We start from the raw sequence: 12171 nt of genomic DNA, 5'->3' as shown, positions 1-12171 counted from the left end.
TGTACTATATATATATTGATCTAGTGATCCCCTGTACAAGTACAGTATTAGCTTAATTCCTTGACCTCCATAGTATTTTCAATATATATAGTATACTTAATAAATATTATATTCGATGTGTCATTGTATATTTTCTGTTTCAAAAATTGGCATGTCATTTTACTAAATTACCTAAGGACACAAGTATAATAACATAAATGCAAAAATGTTGATAATTTAACGGAGTCATTACATGTCCCCAGCTCCAAGAATAGGGGATAATTGATAGTTGGAAACGTGTCTCCTTAAATATTTTTTTCCCAATTTTTCATCATTAATTATATTAAAAATTCAGGAGTGTCTCTCGAAGATATACTTCGTGCTTCCCGAAAGTTTATTTTTCTGGATCCCCCTGTTTAATAGTCCTGTCAGGTTGGTTGATCCAGCATTTTACCTTTGACAGTCCTCTGGAGGTCTCCCAGGTGTGTGGCTGGTTAATTACTGTTGAATGAATTACTAAAAAAACCGGTTTTAAAAACTACATATAAAAAGATAATGAAGAAAATAGAGCTACAGAAAAACTTTTTAAGCTATGAATTCCGAGATTCTTGAAAGTCCTGATTCTAGCTTCGAAATTACTATGTTTCGGAACACCAAATCTTATAAACCTTGGTATTCACTATCACATATAGCAACCACTACTCTGGCTCAGGAATACTTCTCTTAAGGTCCTCGATACCTTCGGAAACATAAACAACCCTGGGGATGATCATGTGGGAGCATACCTCCACCTTTTGAAGTGTCAATGGCCTCCAACATGGTCACCACTTCATCCATCTCAGGTCGCTTGTCGGGGTTAGCATCCCAACATCGCTTCATTACATTTGCAAGAGAACTGGGGCAGCATCGAGGGATTTCTGGCCTTAAATTCTGTACTTTCAGTAAACAAAGTTTAATGACTTCATTTAAAAGAAATTAATGACGCTGAAGTTTAAAGTACTTTTGTTTATACCTGGCGGACAACGGCAGATGTCACTTCCGAGAAGCTGAGGTCAGGATATGGCATGTCACAACAGTATATTTCCCATACGCAGATTCCGTAACTATACACATCGCATTTCCTGTTGTATGGATTTCCATTAAGAACCTGATACCGCCATGGCATTTCAGGCGGTTAGATGATATGGAGTCAGAGGCAGGATTTGTTATATAGCTGGGACTGAACTCATGCAAATATATAATAGGTCAATGGCTAAAAAAAGTATTAAACAACTCATTTAATTTACCTGGAATCTAAGTGGAAAGGTGAATATGTGTAGTCAACATAATGGCTCAATCGCATAAAAAGTGTATACATTGGGTTGAATATGGAGTTGGAGACTAAGCAAATACGAGGCTCTTTTTTTATTGGTAATGCACTTTTTTTCCCTTATATTAGTTTCTAGTTGTTTAAGCATAACCGTCAAAAAACAAAAAGCTCAAGGGAAGGGGGGAATGATGATTGAATCCCACGACAAGGTTATAAGAGATGACTATTAGAGGGGGAGGGGGGAGGAGGTGGGCTGATGGGGGATGAGCTGACAGGATATTTTTGAATTCTCAACATGAGGCTTTAGCGATTTCTACATTAAGCTGCAGAACATAATTTGTTGGTAAGGAATTAAAAATACCAACTCAAAGTAGGGGGTTAACTGGATAGAAATCAAAGCCAAGCTTATGAACCCTAAGTTTCTTATTCAGACTGCTATAGAACTTGTATAAAATTGTTGTGCATATAATAGTAATCGCTGCCAACGCATATCCGAGTCAGCAAAATTAATACTTACATGCTCAATTGTCTACTTTTTCCTGTCAAATTTATAAGGAATATATATAACTGAAGAAGTGTCCAATTTGCTGAAGCTGAATGGAAGGGATCATTGAGACTGTTTTTTACTTGCATGAGCGCAGTAGCTAGACAGATAATTAATGCATCTAAACAATTGCATGTGTTAATAAAACAAAGATGAAGGTAAGACACACTAGAGATAGAGAATATTCAGACAAGGGGAATTAGGTTACCTCGGGTGCCATATAACCAAGGGTACCAGTTTCACCAGTCATGTCATTTGGATTTGAAGCCTCAACACGAGCAACCCCAAAATCAGCTATTTTTAATGTTCTTGTCTTGTCCAAAAGCATATTTTCTGTTTTCACATCCCTATGAACAATCTTCTCAGAGTGAAGATAACTCAACCTAACAAGATTAAGGACCCAAATGTTACAAACAACTTCAAGCAACTACTACTTATAGTTCATCTTTAATCATAAGGAACCAGAACCATCTCACTGAAAATGATTACTCTAATCGTGGACGATACTTCAAAATAATTATAAGAGGTTTACCCACGAGCAAGGTCTAGCGCTATTTGGTGAACGACTTTAAATGCCAACTTCCTTCTCCGATTTTTTATGAGAAAAGATTTTAGGGCCCCACCAGGAAGATACTCAACAACAACACAACAAACATTACGTGGCATGCCAACATGACCATTTTCTGTTTGTATGCTGATACCTGATGCTCCCATTGTAGCACCTATGAACTGCAAAAAATTTATTAAGAATCAATTACAGTGGACACCGTTTGTGTGGAAAGTATACTCTGAATCTCCGATGCTGATTCGTAAGTTGTAGATTTGACTATTTTAAACACATACATATTTTAATTTTTTGGAGATGAGAGCAATTTGCAGCATAGATCCTATCTGAACTCAGAAGAATGCTTCTACAACAACTACATTTTTAAAGTAATATATTCTCTAATGAAAAGTAGTAAATGTATGACAAATCCATCATCAGGGGATCATGACAGTCACCTATGGGCTAAGTTACATGAGTAGGTCTGACGTCTAGTAAGCCTATGTTTCTGATCTATGTATCGCATTACATAAAATCAATTTCCTCAAATACATGACATAATCATATAACTGAACGTGCACACAAAATCTAGATTAAATAAAAGGCTTGACAATTCTCAAGCAAAACTTTCATACAATAACAAAACCAATTCTCTTTCAATGTTTTACTTTTGGTAATGGTCGATGCAGAAATGACTAATGCCCAGCACCTTAACCCTAAGGCATGAAAGAAAAACTCTTTGTAATTTCAACACCTTTCATTTCTTACAAATGCATAAATTTCAGGTTTATCATTTATGTGTTTACATCTTCATCCACAGTACTAAGCATATTTGATTTTGTAAGTAACTGTACGCTCTCTTCCAATTTTATATGTAAAAGAGCAGGCACTACTATGAAGCCATATATATAAACAATTACAACATATACATGTTTCTAAATTCTTAATTTTACGGATAAGATCTCAAAGAAAGAAAGAATGAATAAATGCCATTGTAAATCAAGAAATGAAGTCAAGGAAATACGAAGCTATACTTTGGTTACATTAGGATGGTCAAGCTTGTGCCACACAGCAACCTCTTGAGTAAAAGCTGCTCTTAGTGAAGCTACTTCGGCCTCTGTCCTGTGGCCCTCCTCCCCCCAGTCAAGAAGTTTAACTGAAAATGTAAAAGGAACATAATATAAAAAGGAATCAATTAACACAAAATGTGCAAAGTCATAATGTATGTGCTAACTATACCAATAAAAACATAAATCGGTAAAAAAAACCACAAATAGAGAGGATAAATACAAATCGTTAATTCAAATACAAAAACAGATGAAAATAATGATTGAAACTTAGCAACAGACTCAAGTAAAGAATACAAACTCTGTCAACATACATAATTAAAAAAAAAAGTTCTTCATTTTATTTCCGGCAATATTTGACATTTATCGTTTCAAACATCCATAATTTGTGTAGTCTTTTACTATGATTTTACTTTTATCCTGGTTTGGAAAATATTAAACATTTATACTGCACCCATGTATGACAGCAAACAAGGTAAAATTAGTGACTAGCTGGAAAGCTAAAGGTTTCATTAATAAGGGGGGGATAAAAAAGAAGGGGTATTATGCAACCACTTGTATATCAAAGAAAACCCGTGAGTTCACGGTTTTAGCAATCCAAATCCAAAAGAGGGTCATCTCATTGATTTTCACATGCATATACACACACTTATTACATAATAATTCATTTAGTAAAAATCGAAAACGTCAATGAAAAATAAAGATGAATTTGCATACACAGTAGATCTGTGAACTAAACCTAAAAATTAGATCAAGTTGAGGCTAAACATGATAAAATAAGCATAATCAAGAACCACGGAACAAGATTCACAAACATTTCTTGAATTCAAGAAACAGTACAGCATATCAAAACATTTAAAAAAAAGCAAATTGACTAAGATAAGGATATCAAACAATGTAGCTCACAAAAAAAGACTAAAAAGATAGGGGAGTAAAAAAAGTTGCCTGCGACATCAAGACCATCATAAACACCGCGATGAACAATGCCAAAAGTGCCACGAGCAATAACAGATTTGATAATGAGCTTTGATGGGTCGATTTCCCAGTCTTGCTTGGTTTCAATTTTCTTGAAATTACTACTAATGTTGTTATTATTAACACCAGTAGTGTTGTTAGTACTAGTAGTAGTACCATTAGTTATATTAATGTTTTTTTCCATAGTCCAAGCTCTACTGAGATGCTTCTGAAGCTGCTCATCTAAGCTCTTCAGATCTATTTGGTCTGCTCGAACAAACGCATTGCCCCCTTCATCCGTCATCTCTCTCTCTCTCTCACTCTCTCTCTGCGTGTGTGATGACTAATAGTATTATATATATAAGGAGTTGGGGTGTTTTGTTAATGTTTAGACAGATGCAGAGAGTATTTGATAGATAGGAGAAGAAGAATGGTGGGTGTGAGAGAGGGAGTGAGTGTAACTGTTTATGTTCTGTAATACTATAATTAAAGTAGTGCTCATATATATATATATATATATATATATATATATATATATATATATTTATATAAACTGCAACAACAAGTCACAAGTGTGTGTGTGTCAGCCATGTGTGCACTGGATCACGATTCAGGCCTTTCACGCCGATTCTTTCGCCTTTTCCTCTCACCCCTTCCCCTTCCCTTGTGATTTTATATTTTATACATAGTAGCTTAAAATTCCATTGGGATGCAACTAGTTACCATTAATATTCATTTGCGATGCACGAATTATCATTAATATTTAAAAATTTTATTTATTCCGTTATATTATAATTTTAAAATATCTATTTAAATATATAATAATTATATATTTATAATTAAAATTATAGGATAACTTGTTATCGTAGTTTAGTATGATAACTAGACTATACCTAGTTGTTTAACAATTTAGTAATTTAGCGGATATATAACACTATTTATTTATTTTTTAATAATAGGATAAATATGGTCGTAGTTTAGTACGATAAGTAGATTATGTCCAGTAGTTTAACAATTTAGTAGTTTAATGAATATATAACACTATTTATTTATTATTTTAATAACCAAAATTTGGAAATAACCGTTAAACCAAATTATACTTCATTCCGGTTATTATAGTATACTATCCTATAACCCGTGCGATGCATGGATAATTTTTAATATTCGAATAATTTTTATTAATATATTTTATATTAAAAATATTAATATATTAATATAGATTTTCAATAGTTGAAAAATAAATTGAATAACATAATAAGCTATATTAATATATGTTTTATGATAATTTGAGATTTGATTGAAAATAGATACTCTCTTTGTCCCATTGAATTTTATACATTACTTTTTGACATGCTTTTCAATACTCCTTTAAAGCTGTTAGATATATTTGATAATGTCATGTGTAATATGATTTGTGTTTAATTTTCAGATCTTACCTAACATGACAAATCAGTACTTAACTGAAATCAACACTTATACTGAAGACACAACTTAAGTTTTCAGAAGATATTTATCAGGAGATAATATTAGGACTTAAGATGACTTTCAGATAAGGCAGACGACTGATTGAAAGGAAAGAAGATCGAGACTAAGACAGAAAGAAATATGCATGAAGAAAGAATTATATGAAGAATAGAATACTTGGAAGAAAAGATAACTAGTTGATATATTTTAGGAAGCAGAATTATATTCCATATCAATTAGAATTTATCTTGTAACTGTGTAGTATATAAACATAGGCATAGGGTTTACACTATATGTGTTATCATTATCGAAGTTATTATTCTTTGTAACCCTAGCAGCTCTCGTGATAATTTGTTCATCACTGAGAGAGGACAGTTCCATATTGTAACAGAGTTTATTACGTTGAATAAAATCTGTTTTCTGTTACTTGAGTTCTTATATTCGATTTGATTGTAGTAAACACTGTATTCAACCCCCTTCTACAGTGTGTGTGACCTAACAAGTGGTATCCGAGCAGATCTGTTAACACACAAACAGTTTAAGATCCAAAAACAATCATGTCTGAAGAAGAAACTCGAACCAAGCCCACCAAAACTGAAGAACCTCCAAAAACCATAACTTATAGTCGATATGAGACTATAAGAGTTCCCATGTTGAAACCTTCTGAGTATTTCATATGAAAAGTGAAGATGGCTATGTTTCTGGAAGCTACAGATCCAGAGTATCTCGATAGGATTTATGAAGGACCACATATGCCAACCAAACTCTCTGTGGAAGTTGCAGGTCAGCCAACAAAGTCTGTACCAAAGGAGAAAAATGATTACACTGCTGAAGATATCTCATCGATTGCGAATGATGCAAAGGTAAGACACTTGCTGCATAGTGCCATTGATAATGTCATGTCAAACAGGGTAATTCAATGCAAAACTGCAAAAGAGATATGGGATGCTTTGGAAACAAGGTGCCAGGGAACTGATTCAATCAAGAAGAACAGGAAGACAATACTCACTCAAGAGTATGAGCAATTTGACTCAAAGCCTGATGAGTCATTAACTGATTTATATGACAAATTTGTCAAACTCTTGAATGATTTGTCACTAGTTGACAAAGAGTATGATATTGAAGATTCAAATCTTAAATTCCTGTTAGCTCTTCCTGAAAGATGAGATTTGAAGGCCACAATAATAAGAGACAACTATAATCTTGATGAAACAACTCTTGATGAAATTTATGGGATGCTCAAGACTCATGAACTTAAGATGGAACAAAGAAGCAAGAGGAATGGAAGAAAGTCAAGGACAGTTGCTTTTGTGGCTGAGGAGGAAAGTCCCAAAGTTGTTGCCTCAAAGAAAGGCAAGGGCAAGGCTCTCATCACAAAGTCTGATACTGAGTCATCAAGTTCTGATAGTGATGATGACTCAGAAGCTGAAAGTATACCTGAGATGGACCCTGATGAGGAGATGATAAAGCTGTGTGCTCTATGGTGAAAGGAATCACAAAGATTGCATACAGGAAATTCAGGAGAGGAAATAAGTTTTCCAGGAAAGGTGCAAGTTCTGATAAGAAAGGTTTCAGAAAATCTGAAGGCAAAGGAGGAAAGTCTAAAAGAGGGGATTACTCAAATGTTAAATGCTACAACTGTGGTGAGAAAGGCCACATATCTCCTGATTGCAGAAAAGGGAATAGTGAAAAAGGCAAGGCCCTTGTCACAAAGAAGAAAAGTTGGTCAGATGCTTCAGATTTCGAGGATGAGGAAAACTATGTCTTGATGGCAAATGCTGATAGCATTTCTGATACTGCTGACTTAAAGGTACCTCAAACTACTTATGCCTTTCATACTGTTGATATTACTGAGTTGAGAAGATATCTTAAAACCATGTTCATTAGTTATAAAGATCAAACTTTAACATGTGAAAGATTAACTTCTGAAAATCTTGCTTATAAAAAGAGGAATGATTATTTAGAAAAAGAGTTAGTCATGTTCCATCAAACTCAGAAAGATAAAGATGATGCCTTTTATGTTAGGGATGAAGTGCTAAAAATGAATGAATCTCTAAAAACCGAGTTAGAAAAGGAAAGAGAAATTATCAGGACTTGGACTAACTCTGCTAAAGCAACTCAGGATATTCATAGTACTGGAAACTGGAATGAGGGCTTAGGCTATGAGATGATAAGAACAGTAAGGGAACTGTAGAAACTGAGCCTATAGTTGTTAAACAAAAACCAAAGGTAAATCCTGTTAAGTTTGTAACTGCAAAGTCTGAAATTGAGAAATCAGAAGTTAAGGAGAAAGTAACTTTTGACAAACCTAAACAGGATAAGCCAACTGAAGTTAACATAGGCTTAATGACTAAGAAGCAGCTTAAGCATAAGCTGAAAGATGTTAAGAATGTAAACAAGGTAAAACCACCTAGGAAAAATAGGAATGGAAAGGAAGGTGTGAACAAAAGTAACAATTATAAGCCCGTTCCTAATGCTCCTAGAAAAACATGTCATAACTGTGGAAATTCTAACTATCTGGCTTCTTTTTGCAGGAAGAATAAGAATATAAACTCCTTACCCTCTAAGTCAGGAGTTAAGAGTAAGTCTGTTAGATATAAGCCATAAAATCCTTGTTTTCATTGTGGTAGTTTATGACATTACATTTATACTTGTAAGGAATATCATAGTTTGTACAATGATTATTATCAAATAAAACCTTTTATAAAGAAAGTTAGCATTATTCCTTCTAGCATAAGTTCTGACGTGAAGTCTGATATTGCAAATTTTGATAAAAAAACTGTTAACATTAACTCTGATGCTAAATCCGCTGCAAATGTTAACAAACTTAAAAAGGCCAAAGGATCCAAGAAAGTCTGGGTCCTTAAAACTAATCATTAGTGGTCTTTGTGATTGCAGGGCAACAGGAAAAACATCCTAGTTCTGGACAGTGGATGTTCAGGACATATGACTGGAAATAAAGCCATACTATCAGACTTTGTGGAGAAAGTTGGCCCATGTGTTTCTTATGGAGATGACAAATTGGAAAAAATCTGGGATATGGCAATATCAATCTTGGGAATGTCATCGTTGAAAAAGTAGCTCTGGTCTCAGGACTTAAACACAATCTGCTAAGTGTGAGTCAAATATGTGACAGAGGTTATAATGTAGATTTCTTTGAAGAACACTGTGAAGTTGTAAGCAAATCTACAGGCAAAGTTGTTCTAAAATGATACAGACATGGTAACATTTATGAAGCCAAGCTTTCAACAAGTACTGATGGTTCTGCAATCTGTCTGTTAAGGAGAGCATCAATTGAAGAAAGCTGGGATTGGCACAAGAAACTCTCTCATTTAAATTTTAACAATATAAATGAACTGGTCAAGAAAGATCTTGTGAGAGGACTGCCAAAATTAGTATTTGCTCCTGATGGCCTTTGTGATTCAGGTCAGAAGGCAAAACAAAGAAAATCTTCATTCAAGAGCAAGACTGAATCATCAATTCTCGAGCCTTATCACCTACTACATGTTGATCTATTTGGTCCAGTTAATGTCATGTCTATTGCAAAGAAAAAATATGTTATGGTCATAGTGGATGAGTTCACCAGATACACATGGGTGTATTTCTTGTACACAAAAAGTGAAACTGCATCTATCTTGATTGATCATGTCAAACAACTAGATAATTTGGTCAAAGATTCTGTGAAGATCATAAGAAGTGATAATGACACTGAGTTCAAGAATTTGATCATGGAAGAGTTCTGCACAGACCATGGAATAAAGCAGGAGTTTTCTGCTCCTGGAACTCCACAGCAAAATGGAGTTGTTAAAAGAAAGAATTGAACTCTTATTGAAGCTGCACGAACTATACTTGATGAAGCAAAGTTGCCAACCTACTTTTGGACTGAAGTTGTGCAGACTGCTTGTTTTACTCAGAATGCAACACTTATCAACAAGCATGGAAAAAACACCATATGAGATGGTGAAGAAAAAGAAGCCAAATCTGAAGTATTTTCATGTATTTGGATGCAAGTATTTTATTCTTAAGACTCATCCTAAATAGCTATCCAAATTTGATCTAAAAGCTGATGAAGGAATTTTTGTTGGATATCCACTTTCTACAAAAGCCTTCAGAGTCTACAATTTAAATAACAAGGGTTGTCATGGAATCTATCAATGTCTCTTTTGATGATAAGAAGATTACTGGACTTGAAGAGTTCAATGATCATGATCAGCTGAGATTCGAAAATGAAGTGTTAAATTCTAATTTTGTACATCCTGACAGTCTAAATCCTGATACTGCAAACTCTGATGGATTAAACTCTGATGTTATTGAAAATGTGGTGACTACGCCTAAAAAAAATGCACCTGTGCAGGGGGAGCATACTGAAGATCCAACCACATCTCAAGAAGCATCAGAATCTACAACAGGCTCTTCAATTTCTGATTCGTCAAGTTCTGATGAGCCAAGTTCTGATAATTCTGGAAACTCATGTTCTGATATTTCTGGAAACTCAAATTCTGAAGGATCCAACTCAATGAGCATAATTTCAGGGGGAGCATCAGAAAAAGTTGATAGAGACAACATGGATCATGGGGGAGCATCCAGTTTTAGAGAAAACCTTCCATTTGCAAGGAAGTGGACTAAAACACATACACCTTCAATCGGAACTAGAACATCTACATCAAATGAATGTCTCTATCATTCTTTTATTTCTCAGACTGAACCAAAGAAAGTGGAAGAAGCTCTTCAAGATGCTAATTGGGTGCAAGCAATGCAGGAAGAGTTACATGAATTTGAAAGAAATAAAGTCTGGACCCTAGTGCCAAGACCAAAGAACAGGTCCGTTATTGGTACAAAGTGGGTGTTCAGAAACAAAACTGACAGTGATGGCATAATTACAAGAAACAAAGCAATGCTGGTTGCAAAAGGATACTCTCAACAGGAGGGAATTGATTATGATGAAACATTTACACCAGTTGCTAGATTGGAAGCCATAAGGATATTTTTAGCTTATGCTGCTCACAAGAAGTTTAAAGTCTTTCAAATGGATGTGAAAAGTGCTTTTCTCAATGGAGAATTGGAAGAAGAGGTATATGTTGAACAACCTCCAGGCTTTGTAGACCCCAAATTTCCCAATCATGTCTACAGGCTTGATAAAGCACTTTATGGCCTTAAGCAAGCTCCAAGAGCATGGTATGAGACTCTAGCTCAGTTTCTTCTGGAAAGTGGATTTAACAGAGGGACTATTGACAAAACACTGTTCTACCTCAACCATGGAAAGGACTTACTTTTGGTGCAAATATATGTTGATGATATCATTTTTGGTTCTACAAATGACAGACTTTGTAAGAAGTTTGCCAAGCTGATGCAGTCAAGATATCAAATGAGTATGTTGGGAGAACTTAACTATTTTTTGGGCCTTCAAGTCAAGCAGAATGAAGAAGGAACTTCTATTTATCAATCTAAGTACACCAGAAATTTGGAATGCAAGATTGTTCAAGTGCATCCACTCATATGGCCACTGCAACAAAGTTGGATAAGAATACTGGTAAATCATTAGATATTACTGATTACAGAGGTATGATTGGTGTAACGACCGGGAAATTTACGTTGTATTATATCATATTTATAATAAAATATGTGTATTAATATGTCAGTTATGTGTGATTATCTGTTAAACCCTAATTGTTACGTACTACGTGTATTCTGTATCATTTCTATATTTTTAAGGTATTTTTCAGATGTTTTATATCGTATTCAAAGGTTTCATTTCAAACGTTTTGCAACCCAAACAATGATTTTAAAGCCAGTAATTCAAATAAAATAATGGGCCTTATTTTTCATCAAACGGCTTTTACAATCGCAATATTCTGAATATCTAGATATTTTATAAATTTTCTCGTTTTACGAAAAATGACTTTTCCGGGCCCCGTTGGGTGTTAAAAACCCCACAAAAATCACATTTTTATTTTTATAAAATTATAGGACTTTTATTTATACCATTTCTTTGTATTTTTGAATTATTCACAATTTTTGGGAATTTTTGGCATATATATTGTATATATAAAATATTTATAAATTAAATTTTAATACCCAAAAATTATAAAAATTAGGGCCAAATATTTTTATTAGATGTATAATTAGCCCCTTAATTTTATTTAGTATTATTATTTTTTATACTATAAATACCCTAATTATTATTAATTAATTCATAATTCTGCAAATTAATCCCCAAATACAGAAATTAGGGTTCTTGAGTTCTTGATTTCAAGCAAAGATTTGTCAGTGATTCTGATCTCCAAATCAAGCATGTGAGTACTCAATCGAA

The 12171-nt window shown here is 34.1% G+C and overlaps 1 protein-coding gene across 1 annotated transcript; it reads right to left on the bottom strand.

Annotated features, from left to right (window-relative positions):
* Positions 1-524: 524 nt before the first annotated feature.
* LOC141686989 (serine/threonine-protein kinase 54-like) lies at positions 525-4902 on the bottom strand. Its single transcript, XM_074492120.1, has 6 exons — positions 4389-4902; positions 3411-3532; positions 2365-2561; positions 2041-2215; positions 992-1126; positions 525-909 (listed from the first exon to the last, which is right to left on the bottom strand). The coding sequence occupies exons 1-6, from the start codon at positions 4699-4701 to the stop codon at positions 703-705; spliced, it is 1149 nt and encodes a 382-aa protein (XP_074348221.1). The 5' UTR covers positions 4702-4902; the 3' UTR covers positions 525-702.
* Positions 4903-12171: the final 7269 nt, after the last annotated feature.

This window comes from Apium graveolens, chromosome 9 (assembly GCF_009905375.1).
Source record: "Apium graveolens cultivar Ventura chromosome 9, ASM990537v1, whole genome shotgun sequence".
Taxonomy (NCBI): Eukaryota; Viridiplantae; Streptophyta; class Magnoliopsida; order Apiales; family Apiaceae; genus Apium; species Apium graveolens.
Note: the sequence above shows the minus strand (reverse complement) of the source record. Positions and strands in the feature narration are given on the sequence as shown.

Bases quoted from the DNA above. Each gene is read 5' to 3' on its own strand.
- LOC141686989 (XM_074492120.1), bottom strand. From the start codon at position 4,701: ATGACGGATGAAGGGGGCAATGCGTTTGTTCGAGCAGACCAAATAGAT. The intron at 1,127-2,040 runs GTAACCTAATTC...TGGCGGTATCAG, and splicing joins TTGGTTATATGGCACCCGAG to GTTCTTAATGGAAATCCATA. The intron at 910-991 runs GTATAAACAAAA...CTGAAAGTACAG, and splicing joins CATCTGCCGTTGTCCGCCAG to AATTTAAGGCCAGAAATCCC.